This window comes from Mugil cephalus, chromosome 12 (assembly GCF_022458985.1).
Source record: "Mugil cephalus isolate CIBA_MC_2020 chromosome 12, CIBA_Mcephalus_1.1, whole genome shotgun sequence".
Taxonomy (NCBI): Eukaryota; Metazoa; Chordata; class Actinopteri; order Mugiliformes; family Mugilidae; genus Mugil; species Mugil cephalus.
In genome coordinates this window covers 3746970-3768904 of record NC_061781.1, presented here as the reverse complement: position 1 = coordinate 3768904, position 21935 = coordinate 3746970, and the positions used below count along the sequence as shown (strand labels likewise).

General features: G+C 42.7%; 1 protein-coding gene and 1 non-coding gene across 40 annotated transcripts in view; one reads left to right on the top strand and one right to left on the bottom strand.

Annotated features, from left to right (window-relative positions):
• The window catches only part of clasp1a (cytoplasmic linker associated protein 1a), a 74418-nt gene that overhangs the window by 40301 nt on the left and 12182 nt on the right, over positions 1 to 21935 (bottom strand). For 38 of the 39 annotated variants that reach the window (XM_047601796.1, XM_047601802.1, XM_047601810.1 and 35 more), the window contains exons 3-8: positions 8191 to 8269; positions 7230 to 7333; positions 6711 to 6802; positions 6402 to 6477; positions 5827 to 5924; positions 4610 to 4680 (exon numbers count right to left, since the gene is read on the bottom strand). In XM_047601796.1, the coding sequence (XP_047457752.1) occupies positions 4610 to 4680; positions 5827 to 5924; positions 6402 to 6477; positions 6711 to 6802; positions 7230 to 7333; positions 8191 to 8269 (520 nt within the window). Of the gene's footprint in view, positions 1 to 2468; positions 2714 to 4609; positions 4681 to 5826; positions 5925 to 6401; positions 6478 to 6710; positions 6803 to 7229; positions 7334 to 8190; positions 8270 to 21935 lie in introns of those variants that run through there. The other variant, XM_047601829.1, reaches the window with a different exon arrangement.
• LOC125018300 lies at positions 8668 to 8794 on the top strand. Its single transcript, XR_007113933.1, has one exon. It is a non-coding gene; the product is annotated as a U4atac minor spliceosomal RNA (small nuclear RNA).

Genomic DNA, 21935 nt, shown 5'->3' with positions numbered 1-21935 from the left:
GGCGTTAATCTCTCTGCAAAGCAGAGTGTGTGATGATCAAAGGCTTCCTTAGAAAAAACATTCTTTCTTCCACATTCATCCCTTTTTTCTCCCCCTCACCCACTGTTGTTAACTCTTTCCTGCATGTGTCTGCATGTACGCAGCATGTCAGCACTTGTGCCATGCCAAATAATAGATAGTATAAAGATGGACAGCACAACTGCGTGAAGTCAAAACTGAAGCCAAAGCAAACAGAGCTCCCCCTGGTGACTGGCTGCAGCATAGGTCATAAGCTCCACCTACTCTATGCTAGTGGATGGGACTTGGGCCAAAACACTAAATATATTCAAAAAAATTTCTTTTTTTTTTTTTCCTGTGTAGGTTTGAGTCATTTTAATTAATACAATGTTGATGCCTGTTTAAATGTGTCACTGTTTTGGATACGTTTGTTTTAGTTATTTGATGCTATAGAAACAGGACCTGACATAATAGCAACTTCCAATTGCCACGCCAACCTCTCCATAAAGCGCTCCCATGGGACCGCGAGAGTTGCAAAAAATATTTTAAAAAACAAGTACAGTGTATAATCTAACATTTCTTTGTACCTGGTGGAGGTAGAGCGGTGGACCGTACTGATCAGACTCTGGCTCCAAAATTAAAAAATGGCACCATCAATTTGGCCAATGCAAGGAAGTGGAGATGGGTTGTCCATATTTATATACAGTCTATGTGCGAATCCATGACATTAGCAGAAATGGCTGACACATTACATGAAACAGGGACTCCTATCATTTGCGTTATCTTTTAAAACATAAAATAAAGTTCGATGGGTGTGTCAATATGAGTACCTAAACCCACTGACAAGACAGAGCTGAAGGTGACCCGTTAGATGTGCTGGGGTTGCTGCTCGTCACAGCTGAACACTGGGGACAGGACAGACTTGCTGTGTCCGCAATGTTTATGTAACAGTGAGGCACTGAAAATGAGGACACCGAAGGAAGCCTGCGCACACACACACAAATACAAACACAAAAAAAAGCCTTGGGAGTATAAAGGAGTTCATAGATTGTGTTGCAGAGACTGAGAACTCATTGTCTGATAGACTGTAGCTACAACAAACCACCCATATTCAACTTCTCCGTTTTAAGATGAGGCTGCTGGCCGAGCGCCTTTGTGGTTTTAAATATTGCCTCAGTTTGAAGCTTCAGTTTGCATTATGCATTGATTTGTTATAAATGGGTGAACGCTGATACAGACCGACCCTACAGCCATGGAAACTTGAAGTAACCGGAGCTCTGTTATTTAAGAGAAACCACTAAATTGGGCGTACTCCTTTACCCTATTCACCCACTGCTGGGCTGCATTTAATGCTCCCAATTCATTCCACATGGTACCGCTGGTCTGCAAACATGTTAGGGTTAGGGGGCATCAAATCTAAAATGTTGTAAAGCATCATAAATAACAGCAGTTCCTACAAATCATTCAAACCCCTTCTGATAGTTTGATCATTTAGTTTCATCTATTCTCTTTTATACGACACAAAATGTGATATCTTGAGGGTTTAGACTGCTGATTATCTAAAACTAAACTATTTTGTACCATTTAATCTTATCTCCATGCTCTGTTCAGTGTTTTGCACCAGACAAATTACCTCAATGACATTCTTGCTATTCTGATCTAAACACTGAGAGGCACTTTTAATTTTAGGATTAGGCATCATTCTAGGTTTATGGTCTGAGCAAGCATTTGCAATAATAATCCTAATCCTGCTGATTACAGTAAATCTGCAGACCCAGACATTCACTTTGATTGAGTTCATAAAAGACAGAGAAAGAGTTTTTTCAGCAAACACAGCAGGTAATGTATATAAATATATACTAGTACATGATGCTGTTCCATTTTCTCAAAACTATTTTATGAATAAGGGACTGATTTGGCCATGAACTGAATGTTCTTTAAGCAGTACAACAGTTCCACCTACATAGCTGTAGGTAAACTTCAAAACAAAAGGAAGTTTACAGAGTTTATACTTGTACTCATGCCTCATCGTCTCGGTTGAGATCAGTGTGTTGAGACTCTTTGGGAGAGCCGATGCTTGCGCAGCTGAAAAGAATAGATGGTTTCCACAGAACACATCAACAAGAGCCACGGAATGAAACAACAAAAACACCAGAAATACTGCAAAAAAAAAAAAAAATACGCCACAAAATATTCACCTCTAAATAATTCAGTCACCTATTGATTGAAGTGTCAAGAAAGGACAGATAGTGCCTCCACTCTCAGCACCAACCAGCTATATTATTTAGCAGCACTGAGTCACAACACAATTGAAACAGTGTGGGAGGAAGATTACATAAGAGTTCTCCTCATCAACCAGCCCTCACTACACAAGCACAAACAAACGCGCTACCACGAGGAGGATGGATAATCTATGAGCCATTCAAATCTGTGCGACACAAACTGAAAACTCATCCTGTATCCAGTCTTACCTTCTCCAGCTGTCATGATGCAGAGCTGCCTTCAGCACTGAAGTGGGAAGAGGAATGCTGCACTGTCTCTCTCTCTCTCTCTGTGGTCTGTGCCTTGTATCTCCACCACTGTTTACCTCAGTAGTGCTACAGAAATGGCCGTTTTGTTTTGCTCCCTCTCCCTATTCGTCTACCTCCAGCTCTACCGTCCTCCCCCTCCTCACGTGTGTCCTTCCGTCTCCATCTCACCACCACGAGCTGCATCAGATGGTGCAAATGTGGATCATTTACTCGTGCGCAGGCAGATTATTCATAATTTCACGCCCGTGCACCCTTTTTGTCGCCTTGTCAATAGAATTTGAGGTAACTGTGTGTTTTTAAATCCTCCCCAATTCTGAAGGATCTCATCCGTAGTCATATAGAAAGTCATTAACTTTACACGGCATATCCCCCCTTCTCTCTAGCATTCCTCTCTCCTGTGCACAGAGTTTATTTTGGAGATGTTAGCATAACTGTCAAACTAAGCTGTAGGTCTAACAGTTCCGCGTTAGCACCAGACATTCTCGGCTGTCGCTAAGTCAATTTCAGCACAGATGTGAAAAAGAGAAGGTGACTGAGCGTCTAATAACTGCTAATGTGACTCATGTTTACATAGTCCTCCAAGTCTTCCACATGACTGTTAAGATGCTTTACTTAGTAACAAGAAGAAAATCAGCAGAGGTGACTGGGAGGGAAGGCACAGAGAAAGAAAATCCATCTTTTATTGTCATGTTCAGAATTTAAAACTGTACATCTCCTACACAGTTACAGGGATTTTTGTTCATGAAAAGATGTAGTGTTTTTCCTGTCAGAGGAGTCGGTCTAGATCTAGATATCTGGACTTTCAGCCTTCAGAATTGGCCAGTTTCCAAAAATTCCAAGTGTGACACTTTCCATAATGTAAACATCAGACTTTGTTAGACCCTGCCTGCCCGTCCCTATCTAATGCCAGCGTCCTTCAAGTGAAATTAAAAAAGAAAAGAAATTTCAGACTTCAGAAATACACACAGGAGCACGATCTAAAGGTCCTCTACCTGAGAAACGTTTACCATGACAACGACAATTACACGGTGACAAACCAGAAGGACTCTACTGGACAGCAGCCTCAGATCAGAGTGTGTTGTTAAAATAAATGACAGGTTAAAAAAGCAGGAAAACAGCTGAGTGGTTTTCTTTTGACAGCAGGCACCAGCAGTGAGGTGTATACACATAGGGAATGGATTCAGCACAGTTCACGACTTTTCGTCACGCCGTTAGTTCATACGTCAGCTTAACGCAGAAGTCTGAACCGCCTATTAAACGAGGGACTGAATGAGCAGGAGCTGAGAGTGGGTGTCCCAGACTCTTTTGAAATACTGATGCATGTCGAATGTGTTCTCCCTGCAGGGAGGTCAGCTGTGTCTGAAGTGTGTCTGAGCAACGAAAGTCACAAACCGCTATCTCTTAAAAACACTGAAGCATCTGCACATTCACAGTAACTGCTCTAGCCTCGTCTATCCTCATACAGTTACTTGGTTACAGGGATGCCTCTGGGTGTCTGTTTTTAGTCGTTGGCTCCTCAGAGGGACATCTGGAAGCTCCAGTGGACGTCCGCCTCCTGTGGTGAAAACTCATCCCCTCTAGCCCCGGGCTGCCCGTCTGGCTTACACCCCACTTTCCATTTCCACATTCAGTACGCGCCGAGACTACAGTCTAACTGAAGCTGGCACACACGGACGTAGCGCCACACAAAGGGGAGTGGTAACACGGGAGGGAAATGGCTGACAATGTGACAAAAATGAGGCTCTGAATGATGAAGCCGTTTTCAGTCTCGGCCACATGACAAACAACCACGAGCTGCTCCACAGCCACAGACTGTCCTCAGTTCCTTCCGTATTACGCCGAGTGATTTTCTCCATTTCCCACTGAGCTGGATGTGACAACAGTGTTGAGTGAACCAAAATAAACCACCAAGCATTTTCTGAATATGTGCTCTTGAACTTGTTGAATGTGTTTTGTTGCTGGAACATCATTAAATGGTGAAAGGCCTTTCCGTACAGAAGCAAAGGTGAGCGAGGCTGATGTCAAAAGCAAAGCAGGAGGTTGCACAGGAGGCAACAGCGGCGACGACGCACAGCGCTCACCTGAGCCAGAAGATGAGATCATGTTCCCGGATCTTTGGACTTCATCGAATTTGCCGAAGATTACATTCAACCTATGAGAGGTGACAGAGAGAGAGGGAGAAAAAAATGTGGTGATAAATACGCAGAGAGCCAGGAAAACACAAGACGAGAGGAAGTGGCAGACAGTGGCAGCAGAGAGGATCCTAGGGCCTGCCGACTGCACCGTCCATCACAGCAGAGGTGAGATGCTCCCCCTCTGCTCCGTGCAGCAGGGACGGCCAAGACCCAAATAGACGCGTCTGAAACCGCCACGTAGATGAGTAACTGGCAGTAAGGTCAGAGACACACAGAGAAAGACATATGGTCCAGTGAAGAACGCAACAAAGAGGACAGCAAAGGTAACAGAAAATAGGGTTACGTGTTTGCTGGAAAATGTAATAAAGAAAGAAATACAGCTTCTCGTACTTTGTTTATAGGCCTATTACAAAAAAGACAAGTCATGTATGACTAGAAAAAAAAGCTGGGAGGTTATGTCATAAACATCCTGTCGGAATACATGAAACACAAAGAATAAAGGACTGAAAACAGAGATTATCATGTGGAAACAAGCAAAAACATGATAAAACTACAAAAGATGAGGGAAGTGTTATAATATCTGTCACAAATTAAAGTTTCACAGATGCCCCAGCGAGCAGTTGAGAAGGAGAATTTAATTCTCTAGCACAGTTTAGTTTTTGAAGTAATTATAATCCAGGCCAGCTAAAATTAGGTGGAAATCTATGGGAACCCAAAACAAGGACGGCTGAGACGTGTGCGCTGCCAAATCCAGCCCTGCGTGATGGACTAACCTTCAAAAAGGCTCACCCTGAAATTAGCAAGTTTCTGTATTATAGCTTGCGGCTGTGCGGTGAATTGTGGAGGAGGTCTGAAGATGAGAAGGGCAAAGTTGACTGAAAACCATTTTTTGGCATAAAAAAAATAAGATAGGACGACTGGATGGATAAGAGCAGTGAATCTCCCTTAGCAGATTTCTAAGCCTGCAGTTTGTAAAGTTTCCAGTAGAGGGAGAAGCTTGTATGAAGTCTGCTATGACCTGCTGCCTCTGTGTCTGAACATGAGAGGTAATAACACTGGCATTAGTGAGAAATGAAACAGCAAAACAAGGAAAAACTCAAGAAACGGAGAAAGTGAAATGGACACAGTGAGAAAGGAGGGGACATGTTGGGCTTTTACCGTACCGTGACTGAGGAAGGCCCTTCTTGCTGAGATCCAGCCTCACCCTCTCCCCCACGTGTCTGTAGATCTCCACCAAGCAGCTCATAGCCCCGTCACGTACCTGATGATCACAAAGCCACAAACACATTAACTTGTTTTCCTTTGCAAATGTGCTGGGTTTGTTTCCACCAGTGGTGGGACGTCAGGGCCAGCAACCATGATGGTGGAGGGAGGAGAGGCTATCAGTTTGGTTGCAGATCTTCTTAGTCTGACCCAGCCAGGGAGAGGGTGTGTCCACCACTTCCAGGTCAGCAACTATAAACTCTAAATAGTTTCTTAAGTTCTGGTGAGTAAAATCAATTATATTTACATCTTCTATGTATATTTTTGACATTTTACTGCATCAACATTGATGCTTCTGCTGGATTTGACATATGTGGCGCTGGTGTTACGCTGCAGTGAGAGGAGACTTTTTGAATTGTTCTAAGTGAGTTTCTTGTTTTGGAATTCATCTCACTATATGAAATAACCATCGATGTAACATCCTGTTTTATTGTGTATCCGTATGATGATGATGAAGAAGTATGACTGCTTTTACCTGACTTGTGGGGTCCCCCAGGAGGTTACATATGTGGGGAACTATTTTGCTCAGGGTCAGGCCTTGAGCTCCATATCTGGAAAAAAAAAATGATAATGAAGAAATATCAGCTCAATGAACACATGAACTGGAGGCGACACATAAAAGGATTGTCAGAATTAGTTTGTTTACTTCAAGGAATTGGACATTTCATAGAAAGGTTCCTTATTAATTATGAAAATAAAAATGAAAACCATTACTGAAAGATGATTCCTATGGAGGACAGTTAGTAAACAACTAGTTGGAGCTAATTGGAGGGATTGAGCTCACGTGTTCAGTGTGGCGATGAGACAAAGGCACACTCCTTCTCTGGTCCTGTTGTTTTTATGTTTGAAGCCTCCCAGCATTCTGTCCCATACATACTGCAACAACACACACGCACACACATTATAGCCACAACTGGATCATAATAAAAATAAGTCGAACTGTTATTTCTTTTTAAGAACTGTGACAAAGCAAATACCTACCATCACATTTTACAGTGTAAATGTTGTGAATACAGTCACACTGTTTAAACTAAATAACCCTGAACACTTTCATTAAAAGTGAGGTATACTCACTATATATGGGAGGACTGTGGTGAAACGTTTGCTTTTACTAGAGCAAGGACTTTGATTACACCGAAAACAAGCTGCAGTTTAAGTAAGACGAGCTTAGACGAAGACGTGTACTTTCAGGAGAACACAACACAAAAAAATGCTCTAAACTGGCAAAAAAAATTCACCTTAAGTCGTGCTCAAGTTTTAAAGTGATGAAACAGATAACCTCTCTCAGTGTGTGTCTTCATACCTGCGGGGTGGCTGCTTGTTCCATGATCTTTAGCAGCAAAGTTTGGTCTTGTTCTCGCACTTGGTCTTTGGCATCTCCCAATCGATCAATAAGGCTGGGTAGAACTGAGGGAAAGATGACAGAAAGTCTAATTTAAGTACATATATATTCTCTCAATGCTGTGATCTGGACAAAAGAAATGAAATAAGTACCATTAGGTAGCTACTGCTCATTATTTAGTGCTCACTTCATCTGTATTTGTGTCACCTAATTTATCATCTGCCCATTTCCTTTAATGTAAGTGATGTTATAGTTCCTGTTCATAGTTACTTACTTTTACAAACCTATCTGTATAATATCGTAGCTTAACCAGTCATTGTGTATATTTTGCTCACTCCAATGTATATATGACCTCACCTGTACATAGGCTTTCATATGTAAATATTGTCCATATGCAATAAAAATGTATATTATATTGTATCATACTATTGATTCTACATGCATACTTGTATTTACTGCTTATTGTACTTCTGGTTAGATGCTAAACTACATTTTGTTGCTCTGTATCTGTACACGTGGAATACCAATAACTTTGAATCTAATCTAATCTAATCTGATCAGTCAATCAGATGTTGGTGTTAACATTGTTCACAAGGGGTGGGGCTGTTTGGTGGGAAACAGGAAAATGAATATGAATTGGTATTGGAATTCTCATTTCAACTAGAGTACAGAGGAGGAGTTAAACACAGAGAGCACCCAGCAACCAAGCAGAAGGTGAGAGTGAGGTGAGAATGGTGGTAAAAGATAAGGAAGGATAGAAGGTTTCACTGGTTTAAACATTCATGTTCAGCAGACGGCCAGTTGACCATTGTTGTTTTGTCTTTAACACTGAAATTAGAGCAAACTATCAGTTGATTGAAATCAGAGACCCGAAGAAGCAGCCATGTGAAAGTGAATTATTAAATAACATACTGAAGCTTACCTGTTCCTATATGGGCCCTAAACCTCTCCTGTAACCTCGTCACTACAGCAGATAAGAGGTCCAAGCCGAGCAGAGCCACCTAGTGGAGACACAAGGGAACAAGGAAATACATCTTAATCGTCATGTGATAGTAAAACCGCAGAACAAACCCAGAACACACTGCACACAATGTTTTAACTATTACACATCATTTGCATTAATCTGTGCATGCGCCACTGCCACAGGCTTGGATAAATCCATGCTGAGAAAGGGATTTGAAAAAGCTCTGCTGCAAAGCATTCTGGGTAAACTCAATATCAGTACATTTTAAGCATCTGCTCTTTTTAGAATTAACACACGTCCCTATAACGTTTGAAGCGTCACAGTATAAGACACATAAGACTGGATTAGTGCATAAAGTAGCGATTCTGTCCCGCACCATGACTGTACATCCTCTGCCCAAACGTTGATATAAAAGAACAAGCCCCTCCCACTTCAACTTTCCTTGTCATGGGGTGAGAGAGCTGCTCAATGAACGTGTAGTGAGAGCAGCCCTGCTAACACCATAGCAACACATACGCATCACCTGGACTTCTGTCCAGGACATGGTGCAATTTTTGGAAAACCCCTCAATAATGTTCACAAACAAATGAATCCTTCCTGACTGAATCTGAATCTGTAGCTCTGTCTCCATCTTGTGGGCACCAGGAATCATCTGCATTAAATCTCACTACATCGAATCCTCCACAGTTGCTGCAGTACATGATTTATAGGTCTTCTACAGCACAGAAAGTCAGTTTCCCACAGACTTAAACAAATGTGAGTCATTTCCACTCTGTAATCAACTACTTTTTAGGATTTTAATGGCATCCAGTCATTGTGATTTTATGCTTTTACGCTTTTGCTAATCCTACGATCCGGCCCTTCGCTCTCCATCTGGAGCAAATTCCAATAATAAGTTCAAAATTAAAAAGGTAAACCTAAATCTAAGGTCTTTTTGACCTATTTAACTGTGAGAGCTGGAGCTGGAACGCTCTTCCTAGTTTCATCTTTGAACTCTGACCAACCGAGTCACAAAGTTTCACACAGAAGAAGAGGAAGGACAAATAATGAGCGTAGTGGACAGACAGAAAGACTCCTCCTCTTTGCAGACAGATGTCTAGCTTTTTTTTTGCCATCATTCACATGGAGCCCCTCAAAAAAAACACTCACACATGCAAACAACCCCCCCTCGAGGACCTAAATCTTGCAGACATCATCCCTTCCAAATTCCTAAATCCTCCTGCCCGACATGCTCGGGTCTAATTTCTTTCACTCCTCCCATCCACAGTGTTTTCCTTCACAGCAGAAATGGTGACTCACTGTCAGCAAATACAAAATATTAAATGACACATCCACACTGGGAGAAAACTCACCCAGGTTTACCACATGTTATACAGTATGTCAGGGTGAATGTGAGGATGGTCAGGGATTTTTCACCGCTAGCGTTCAGTCTGCAGAAGCAGAAGTCTTTCTATAACAGCCTTTTTAAAAAGCTTAATCACGGCATTAAGCCCTATTTGCACAGGATTAGTGTTACCTGGGGACGTCATGTGATTCGGAAATGTTTGACGTGGTGCATTCACACAGGATAAACAAACTGTTTTACTCTGATGTGCTATCTATAGTTATGCGTCTGCTGCTTTCTGCTTCACTCCGCTACGAGCCAGAGGACATTTTACACTTTGACAGCTTTGGTTACTTGACTATTGTTCCCAGTGAAGAAATGACAAACGACCTGGTGGTATTTCAACCAGCCCCACCTTTACTGATGAACAAATCAATGCTGAATGATTTCATCTGTCTGAATGGGTGAATGGGTCAGTGACATCTGCACTTTGCTCCCTAACATCTGTCCAAACTTACAGCAGGTCCTTCATAATTCTTAAGTAACAAGAGGCAGAAACGTAAAAACACACTCCATAAATCACCGAGATGTGATTCGCGCTGGATTCGTTTTATTACCGAAGGCAAATACTGGAAAACATTCTGCTTTCAAGTGCCAACACCAGGTTTTTGTCCTACTAAATACAAGGAAACCCATATCTCATATCATCTGTGTTGTACCTGTTTCATATGTAAACAAACACTTCATATCTGCTTCGGTGGTGTGAAATGGCAGGTGTCACTCGTTGCCTGCTGCCATCTACTGTTAAGGAGTGTGAATGGATGACACTGTTGATTTTTTTTCTCCTGACATTTTCTTGCCCAGGCAAAAGCCTGCAACCCACTTTTGGGCCGTGACCAGTTGAGAATCAACCGCTTTAAACAAGGCCGTTCTAAAACCTTTAAATAAGGTGGTTTGAGTAACTGACAAGCTAAACAAATATGCACATGTTGACTCAGTCATATCTTTGCTCCAGCGACCTGAGCACACGCAGCAGTTTGAATGGAGCAGCGTGAACAGTGAGCGTCTCTGCAGTGTTTACAACACAACACATGTGTTGAGACAGATTCGAAAAAGACACGTCGTCTCTTGCCTTTGAGTCAATCTGCAGCTGCTGGGTACGTTAGCAAGCAACTGAACATTTTTTCCAGAGTGTATTTTTTTTGTACGTGTAAAGTAGCCTGCCTGGATGGATGGATTTTCTTCCTTGTTCTGCCCTGACACCAATCCTTTGTTGTGGAGCAGGTTTCCACAGACTTCCTGTGTGTGTTTCTGCCAACGTTATTTACAAGATGTTCAGTTCTACTACACAAGGTTTTGTTTATGTAAAGCTAATTTTTCCACGGTTAACTAAAGAAACAACATGACATGATTTGAGGAACTAGCAGAGAGAGAGAGAGAGAGAGAGAGAGAGCAGCCCAGACAAGCATTTGTGGATGTTAACGATCAGTCTTTGATCAAACTAACCCACCGACATCAAACCTCATTCCCTAGAAAGCATGTGCCGGTTCATCCTGAGACCTGCTGGAAAAACCCAGCAGACCACAGCCGGCTGCTCCGTCTGTCTGTGATGTGGAGGAGACTTTAAATTAAATCAAGGATTTCTCTCTTGTCTTTCCCCTCAATATCCACCCTGTCATCTCATTACCAGTGGAAACACCGCACACATATGCACCGGTTGTGCACTGGCTCACACACGCAGATACAAACAGAAAGGCAGAGAGAGAGAGAGATAATCATCTTTGCGGTATTTTCCTGCAGGTAAAATACTGGTAAAACTGGATAAATCTGATACCCAGAATCAAACAGCTGAATCAACTACACAGAACAAAGTGTGTAAGATGTTAGAATGAGTGCATGGGAACAAACTGAGAAACCTGTCATTTCCTGCAGACTGGTGCTCTGTGATTAAGCATGCCATACCTGGCTACTTCTTTTCAGCCCCCTGCGACAAACATCTCTAACATTTCCACAAAGCGTGGCCCGTGTCTACATCAGGTCTACTTTTCAAGGTCAGCTGGAAACGCATGTGTGTGGTACCAACTGGTACCTCACAAGGCTTTTTTTTTATTTGCAGTTATTACTCAGAGATTATAAAAAAAAAAACATCCAGCATCTGAAGCAGGGGGTCAAACTCATTTTACTTCGCGGGTCACATAAAAGCCCAATTAGCATAATAATAGTAAGTTATGACAGAACAAGTATATTAGGAGAAAGGTTACGTTTAATAACTTCAAAAATATAGAAATTAAAAAAAAAGACATTTCTTAAGAAAAAGAAGCGTGATTTGGGCTCATTGTTGTCTGCTGTTTACTTGTGTCCCAGTGTCGTGTTCTGTCCACTAGTCTGAGTTAGAACAGTGGACAAATTAGGAACATAAGCTATCTTGTCATTTTTGCTTTGTAAATTCATGCTGTGGCCAGATTAGAGCTGGGTGGGTCGGAGGTTTAAACCGTGCTCTAAAGGCTGTAGCTGACATTTGAATGTACGTTTGGCTCAAATAAACTTTCGAACTACAATCGGTCCACGTGACAGCTGCACTGACTCGCTCATGCAAATCGTGCTCCAAATGAAATGTTCTGATTTCCTGTATGCAAATCAGTTCTCTGTCTAGGTGTGGAGAGAAAAGGAATGTCAACTATGAACAGAGAGGGGGATTCTTTGTAAAGGTTAAAAAAAAAAAAAAAAAGTGCGAGATAAAGATTTCAGATAAAGATGATTTTGGCTCAACTTCCAGTTTTCAGACCGAGTGCATTTCCATGCAGTAGCTGAAATACAGAAAATACAGAAAATAAAATAATAAATATTTCTGTTCAAATCAGTTCTGTGCCCCCCCACAGTTATCTACTTTGTTGGTCATCAAGCAGGTCTCTACAAGAAAAGCACAGGTATAATTAACATAAGTAAGAAGGGAGTGTCCAAAGCACCCATCAGCAAAACTACTTAGAGAATTCTAGGGCTTTTTATTTATTTTATTTTTTTGTTGGCTCACTGACATGACTTACTCTCTGAACAGTGGTTAATGAAATTAGTTTTGCCAGTAAGTATAATTACTGTGAAATATGCACATTTCAGTCCACACCCAAGGACGGGCTATTAATACACAAACCACTGTAACAGGGAGGAGTCTGGCCATGCTTTCACATTCACTAACACCTGCTGACCTCATCATTTACGTGGAATTTAATACTGGTTGGACAGACTACATCCATCAACGTCTACTCATATCGAAAGTCGTTTCAATTGTTCTTCCTTTCACAGTTTTAGCGAGCACCTCCATATTCACAGCTCAGCACAGTTAAAGTGTCGTGATGTTACTGCCATACGGTTGAACCGGAGCCTTCCACAGACACGGCTGCACTCACCCGAACTATTTCTAACGGCCGCTGGATGCAGCACCAGTAAGAGAATGAGTAAGTGCGATGTTATGCCAGCGCTTTGAAACAGCAGCAGCGCTTATCGTTTTCCTGAGGTGTGATCAGGCAGCAGCGACCACACAGTGACTCAGCTCAGGACCACAGGCAGGGTGGCAACTACTGCACTCATTACAGAAAATACCAAAGAGCACAAGTAAACACGCAGAGTTGCACACGTACGAACGTATAGCTACGCACTGACACGCCACTCTTGTGCGGCTCACTTCCTCCGGAGCCAGCGCTTCATGCTTGAATTACTGCAGTGAAAACACTGAAACGGGAGCATCCTCCTGCGGACATAATGCCACTGATACTAATGCAGCGCTCTCTTTCACTCTCTTTCACTCTCTCTTTCTCATCCAGCTTCAAACGGTAGAGTTTGTTATGCTTTGTTTGCATGCATCTAGTCATGACTTGGTAGAAAATAAACAACTGCCAACTGGAAGGAAGACAAACTTCCCCTTAAACATATTCTTCCCTCACTTGGTGTTTTAATGGATTTCAGTGAAGTCAGATTTATTTACATGGCCCAAAATTGACCTCAAAGAGCTCTGCAGTTTGAGCAACACAAAAAATTCCCTCTGGCCTTTGAGCATAGACCGTATAAATACGGACAACATCTCGCCACTTTCTTGCATTAATCAAACTAACGCTATTTTCCCGGGGAGATGGGTGGCGCCACTGATGACCCGACAACAGTACCACGCATGTCATCGTATAATATATATTACGCTCTGTTCTACCTCCACCAGTTAAAAGGAAATGTTGGACTATACACAATACGTATTTTTTTTTTGTTTTTTACAACAATTTTTACATTTTGCGGAACATTTGGCATGTGTCACATTTATGACACATCCTGTTTCTACAGCGTCAAATAACAAACTAAAACACGGAAGAGGTGGAGCTTATAACTACACTACTACATTCAGTCTCCAGGGGGAGCTCTACTTGCTTTGGCTTCACATTGGATGAGTTGTTCAGTTGTCCATCTTTAATACAACTTATGCCTTTGATCCACAAGTGTCCAATCCTAGCATAGCAACCGTAGCCATGCGCAGCAGGCTCACCCGTCAAGCTTTGCATTTCTCTCCAGTTTGAAGTGAAGCGCGTGGGGCTGTAGAAACAGTGATGCTTGGTATGTAAATGCTTTGTGGATCTGAGACTTGTTTTTCTTTCTCCCTACACAGGTTTAATTTAAAAAGACACACTAGTCTGATATTCAAGTGTACGGGACGATAGGCCCCCAGAGACCAGAGGGGCAAAATCGATGAACTCGCTGCAGCCGATAAATCTGCGAGCAACATCTCCGACGGCCCAGCCGGCCTCTGGTGATTGTTTGCCACATCGTTTTCCATCCTTTTCAAACTCAAACCCTTCAGTGACCCCTCCTGCCCCCTGCATGTGCATCTGGGTTCCACATGTCTCCAGTCCTTCCTGTAATTTGTCATCCATAAACATAACCTATCCACTAAACAGATATAGCCCCATAGCATCTGCTGGTGGAACCATGTGGAGCTCCTGAGCCGATCCAGTTTGAGCTCAAATGTTTGCATATAAATACTGTTTTGACAAAAGCTGTGGGGTCTGACATTCAACAAATCTCCGTACTGGGCTATGATTGTGCAAAGTTCTTTAAGCCACCCGAAAGGCTCTGCAAGAAAACAATACACACAGAGTTACACCCACAAAGTCAGATTTATGTACAAGTACAGGCAAAACATCTCTTGATGCCTGAACACACACAGCTGTGGGGAATGACATTCAGACTGCATAATAGTTTGAAGACAAGGACAAACACATGCTTGTATTCACACTTTCAAAGGCACGAGATCACAGCCCTGTCATTAGCTGCATCTGATAATAGTAGTGAACGAATTCTTCAGTCATTTGTCAGTGTAACAGAGAGAAGCTAGCAGATGCTAATAGGAGGTTTAGACTTCTGCGTTAAGTTGACGAGGAACCCAACCCAGACCCTACACGTGCTCCACCACTGTCACCTGACTTCCACACAAATGGATCTACACGCGGTGGCATTGCAGACCGCAAGAGTTGGGATTAGTCTGCTTGGTTGTTGTGTGTTTCTGCTTTAGTATTTCTCCTCCATCTCCGCAATTTTTCAATTGATTGTTCTGGATCAATACAGATGGATCACACTGAGGCAAGGTTAACTGGGGAGGTTCAGAAGCTGCATGTCTTTTTTTACAGTTTTCCGCAAAATAAAAGTAATAGTTCTGCAATTTCGATACAGTACAATCACTCTTTTAATGTGTTTCCATTTAAAGGTGTTTTGCGAATGAACTGCAACTCTGATGAAATCTTAAGTATATTTTTTTGGCATTTTAGCCTTTATTTGAAAGTGTGGTGGAGAGATGGACGGGAAACGGGGAGGCAGGGGGCCGCCTACAGCGACGACTATAGCCTCAACACATGGGGCGGGAGCTCTACTGAGCGAGCTAAACACCACCCCAACTCTCAGAAAATGCCCCCCTCCACCATATCTAGGTTTTGTGCATTTCTAGGGGCAATGGAAATGCAGCAAAAGATACATTTGTACGACAGTGAAATTTACGTTGAAAGTTTCAGTTGCCATTGTCAAACATGAAGCAGGAAGTGGAAACGAAAATGAACCCAACTGGCAAATAAGACACAGCGCCGACTAGCAGTTGGACGCTTGGAGGTTACGTGCGTTAAGTTACGGTGTCTATGTCCTAACAGAGCCTTAAGACAGAATATGCTCAACTAAATAATACTATCAGAACTGTGCAAGTAGGAAATGAGCTACTAACAAGGTTAATTAGGAAATACTACTTTCTAAGTTCATTCAGAGTTGTTATTAAAAGATACTGCTGATGTTCCTGTCCTCCATTGCACTCATTGCAAATGCCAGCATGCAAGAATTTCTAATAACAAAGGAGCCTGGACCAGTTTCCTCTCTGCAGGGGCTGGAAGAGAAGTAAACTGCCAGAAATGGTCACAGTCGTGGCTGGCAGTTACGATAACAACAACAACATCTGTTCCCTAAACAGACTCTTAAGATAAAGTCACAGAGATGCTGACGGATTCAAACACAACTCATTATTTGATTATGGACGGAAAGAAAATGGTTTAATAAATCGGTGGAAAGCAGCACACTTGTTCAAAGACGAAGGCATGAAACCAGACGGCAGTCTGCTCTGAAGGATTTGCACATATCTGACCGGTGAAGGTAAGGCTGGAGGCCTCCACGATGGGGTCATCCATAAGCGCTTCTCCTTACACCATCACGGAGGATGAGGAACGTATCTTGGCTGGGCGACACCCTGCACAGGTTGCCAGTCTACGGCAGAGCTAACGCAACCATCCACACCAGCGTGCACACATATGGGAGGAAGCTGAAGCACCCAGAGAAAGCTCATGCAAGCGCACAGAGAACATGCAAACTCCAAACAGAAGGGCCCCAGAGGGCCACTAGAGATTGGCTAAAAACTGGTAAATTTCATTTTTTTTTTTTTAAAGGGAAACAGGTCAGAAATAGCCTGCTACTCTCAGTCACCATACACTAATAAAGTATTTTTTTCTGCTTTGACGGTGGTGCAACTGACAGTGTTTATTGTGAAACGGCCTCAGCGCGGCCAACTGCATCCTTGAGGTAGAGATGTGGTCCATCAGACGGCAACCACGGGACCGGCTGTGACGTGAGCGGAGGCGCTCATGAGTTCCGTTCGCCACGGGCCCATGACTAAAAACGGCAACAGCAAAGCAGGCAACAACCGACGACACTCAGAAAAAGCACACTGATAACAGACCGGGCACTGTAATAGCTGTTAGACGGGAAGCAACCACATTCAAACTCAATTGGACGCGTCAGCAATTATTTGTTTGTTGATGAAGGGTTATACAAGCGCAGTGACCTTTGGTATGTTTCAGAGAATGCACGCACACGACAGAGAGAGCCTGGGTCACGGAGGACACCGACTGATCACCACATGCAATCTCCTTATGAACACACATAGCCAAGTTAAATCCAGATCTGCTAAATTCATATAACATCCACAACAGTGCAACAAGGATATTCAGCTGTTCTGGTTGGCTCCTGCTACGTGAACTGCATTTTGCAGCATTTTTCTGGGCCGTTCAGTACAACTTAAGCCTGGACACACAAAGCTGCGTCATGCACACACCGCCACGGCAGCTGCCAGACAGAATAGGGGAAGACATCACTCTGCGAGCAGACAAGGGTGTTACGAAAGTGGCAGCAAACTATTACGACCACAGAAACACTTGGCACACTGAAACGGGGAGGGCAGCCGTTTGTTCGGGACTGATAAAGATGAGATTATACCGGGGGTATTTCTGCAAATTAAACATCAGCTGCTAACATGTCAGGGTGTGGGACGAGCTGCATCAGCACGTTGTGGATTGTGTTAAGAATAAAATGAGAACTGTGCTGCTTGTCCAGGGCGGACTGTTTTCTCTCCTGCCCTCAGGTAAATGGTACCACAACCTGAGGGGCAAAACAGGCAGATTCAGGGACAGATTTACACAGTTAAACACAAAACAATAGAAAATAACTGTTCAATAAAGAATACACTGTAGCATCTGGTAGCTACTTCATTTTTGCCTTTGTTTATTGTGTACTGTATTGCATATACAAATGTGTTTTTATTATTACGAGTCAAGTCAATCACTTGTTTACTGCACCCTCATCTTCAAATTCTAGTTTAAAGTCGGTGGCGTCCTGTTAGATATTAATGCCGATATTAAATGGCTAGATCTCTATCCTGATTTACTTCCACATGTAATCCTTCAGTATTTCACAGAACACAGGAGAAGTCAGATGACACCTTTGTATTAGAACTGCAGCAACAACTTTTTGCTTTTAGATGACACTGCATGTAGCACTTCAAGTGTGAATACAAGCTGCACTTTCTTTGCACTATGAAAAAAAAAAATCTAAGGATACATTTCACTGCAATATGAAGACAGCAAGGACATTTCTGTATTACACAAGACACTCTTCCGTCCCCCGACACAGCACAGGTCCACACTTTTTTTCTGGACCATGACGAAGCACATTAGCTGGATTAGCTAGTCCATTCTGTGGCTTCCTCCCTGGGCTCTGCTGACTCAGCAGAACATATGACCAAGCTGACAACACAACACAGATGTTAGAGTTCCTGGTGGCGACTGAATGAAAATGCTGCCTAGAACTTCAAGAGTGTTATAGGTAGTCACTCAGGACCAGCATCAGGGCCCTGTTCAGGGCACAGTACTATATGATTCATGGACCCATCAACTCCATGTGTCCAGTATTCTCTCCATCTATATAAATATGGACAACGTTTCTCTGCTTCCCTGATGCTATTTTCCCAGGGATGTGGGTGGCGCTATCTTGCCACTTTGGAACCAGGGTCTGATCAGTACGGTCCAGTAGTGGAGCCACAGGGAGCCATGATATTTATGACCTGACCACACTTCCTCCAGACTCAAAGAGTTTTTGTGTAATAAATACTGTGCTGTGTTCTGCCTCCACCAGTTACAAGGAAATGTTGAATTATACACCAGACTTATTTTTGATTTCTTTTTTATATCTGTCACGGTACAAAAGGACGGCTTTAGGGAGTGGTTGGCATGGCAACACATGGTCACCGTTATGGCACATCCTGTTTCTATAGCGTCAAATAACCATCTAAAACCAAATTTAACCACAACACTGACGCTTGAGCACGCATCAGTATTATATTAACTATCTAAAATGACCAAAACCATCCAAACCATTTAAGTGACGTGTGTTTTACTGTTTTAGTTCGGCCCAAGTCCCATCCACTAAAATAGAGGAGGCGGAGCTTATGACCTATACTGCAGCCAGTCACCAGGGGGAGCTCTACTCGCTTTGGCTTCACTTTAGAGGAGCAGTTCCGTCTTCCATATTTATACAGTCTATGATAAAACACTACATTGTGTCAACACATAAAATAAAATCTGGCAACAGGTTGGCCAGTAACACACTTCTCTGATTTGTAAATTTAACTGTGGTTGATCAAACTTTGTTTGAAAGAACAGCGTGAGCTCTTGATTCAATCGTATTTTCATATTGGAGGCTGTGGTTTGTAGCATTACTGAACTGTAATGCACTTCAGTTTAATCCAGTTTGACACCACCCCAATCTCCAACCTCCAAAATGATCACAGATTTGAACCGGTACCTTCATGACGCTGTTTCAGCATCATGAAGTGACAAGTGAGTGCATGTGCACTGGTAAAATAGTGGTCATCGAGATGAATGATACTAACGCTGCAAAAGCTGAGCTTGTGTCAAACCGCTTTGCCATATTTTTGGCATCTGATAAACATTCAAGCTCATGGATGGACACATTGTCTTAGTGGTACCTGAAGCGACACCCAATCCTCTAAGGTGAAAATATAACACCTTGTTGTGTACTGTGTTCCTGATGAGTCACTGATCCACTGTGGAAGGAATTGCGTCATGTAACGCTGACCAAAATTCAAATCTAATGGCTACTCTCCCTGGACTTTGTTTTTGTTTATGAAGTATCCAGGTAATAAATGTGTTATCCCTCACACAGCCTCACAACACAGATTGAACTCCTTTCAGAGGTGATTGCAGTCTACACCACAGCCCTCATCTGTCTTGTGTTTGGTTTTACAGGAGATCACCTTCACAGTGTCAGCTCTGTTGTCGGCAACTTGTTTGTTTCGGTGTGCTCTGCGTACAGCCTGTCTCATTCTGGAGGATAGATGCTTTTGTGTGCTGGTCCACTTCCAAGTAGTCCGGTCTAGCAGGTTGAGAGAAGATCACAGAGGCCGACTGGCCCATTCTGATTGAAAGAGTTGATTGTCTGCTTTTTCTTCTCTCGCTCATTTCTCAGGAAATGAGCAATTGTCACTTCTGGCAGGGCAGGCCTGACTGGGTGCCTATTATCTGTCAGTGCGTTTACATGCAGAGCTTAATCGAGCTATGCTCAAAATTCGACTTTCTCACTACAGTCCTTGTCCCAGTTTACATGCAGCGCAAGAAAATGGAATAACTGTTCTCCTCTTCCACACTAGGTGGCGATACGTGTCTTTTCAGCGGGTTAATACCACGTTAATATTTATGTGATAAAATAAACAGGAGTTGTTCATGCAGCAGACCAGCATTTTAAACAACAACCAGACGGATAATACTACATTTTTTAATCTTGTACATAATGTTCGCGCTACTTCTGGTGCAGGTAAGATCCGCGCTATCCCTCAGACGGTTCTTGTAGCAGCTCCGTTTCTCTTCTTCTTCTTCTGTGACCGGCTTTCTTGGATGTTTTTGTTCCAGAGTCACACGCCAGCACAGTGGTTGCAGAACATGCGCACACACATTATCCGATTGAAAACTCTGTTCCAATCTCTGCATTATCTGGGTGTCTCAACTGGATAAATAGAACTCCGATTTTAATCGGAGTAATGTGTTTACATGCACTTAGGTTCTCCTGTTATAGTCCAATTAAGGCAATAATGAGTTTTTTTCACGTGCATGTAAACGCACTCTGTGATGTAATCCAGGTGCTCAAGGAGGCTAGAGCTCCATCTACCATGAAGGACAATGCCACGCGCCTGGTGTTACACACAGGGACACTAGAGGGACACATCAAAGTCTCGGCTCACCACTTGATGAATGTTATGAAACTGAGGATTTCTGGAGAAACTTTGAGCATGATTGTCAGATACTAAAATCTAGAACTGCTGTATGTATTCCCATGTTTGGCCTGGTTTAACCATACAGATCACTTTATTGCAGGCTTATTGACGTCTTTCACTAGAAATCCTGAGTTACAGGATTCCACAGGCTTAGCTCCGCATGATGCTGCAGCCCAATCACTACCAAGCAGCTTCTGCATTTTGCTGCAAAGATCCTGCAGCAAACAGATCCTGTAAGCAAAGTTACAGCTAGCCTTTTTAGAAACATCCACTGTGACCAATGCAAAGTTACTGAGACTTATAACAACACAATAATAACCCATCTGTGTGGAAAATCAAAACCTACCCTACATTGTGCTACGGATGAACCTGCGTTAGCAAAAGTCTGCATGAAGTATGCAGCATGTTGGTCAGAAGCTTTCATGCCTCCATTACTTACACACGTAGAAGGCCAGTGCCAGTACAAGAATACAATACAAACTGTCTCACTGACGCTCAGCTGATCAACGCCTGCAGGTTGTTTACTCAGACAAACACACACACACAAACAAGAAGCAGCTGAGACGAGCTATAATGTGCTGTGACTTTCTCCTAAAGGGAATGGGAGGTAGTCCACCTCAGGAAGAACATGGTGCTTGATGTGACTGAATGACTGGAGTATGCACGCCTCTGGTGTAGTACCATGGGACTGCATTACGGAGCCGTTGGCATGGCAATATATAAACATCTGTTATGTTACATCGCGTTTCTGTAGCGTCCAATAACAAATTAAAACAAACTTACAAATAAATTTTAAAAAATTGTTTAACTTGTGTTTTAGTTCGGCCTTAGTCCCAACCACCAACATGGAGCTTATGACCTATACTGCAGTCAGTCACCAGGGGGAGCTCTACTTGCTTTGGCTTCACTCTTGAGGAGCAGGTCCACGCCCATCTGCCTAATGTTTGGCTCAGAAAGGTATTTTTGGATTTTCTTAAATTGACTCTAACAGTCATTTCATGGAAATGAAAAGAACTTGAACTCAGTGTAAGATAAGATAGATAAGATAATCCTTTAATTATCCAACAGTGGGATAAATTTAACTCAATATATCTACATTAGATATCAGTCATGCAATTTGGTATCATTTTAATGCACAAAAAACGTCCTTTCAGTTCTTTTTGTGGGGATCGAATCATAATAAAGAGCTTTCTGTCCTCAGATTAAATTACCGATGCCTGAAAGAAGGTGTGCGGGGTGGGGGGTGCTGCA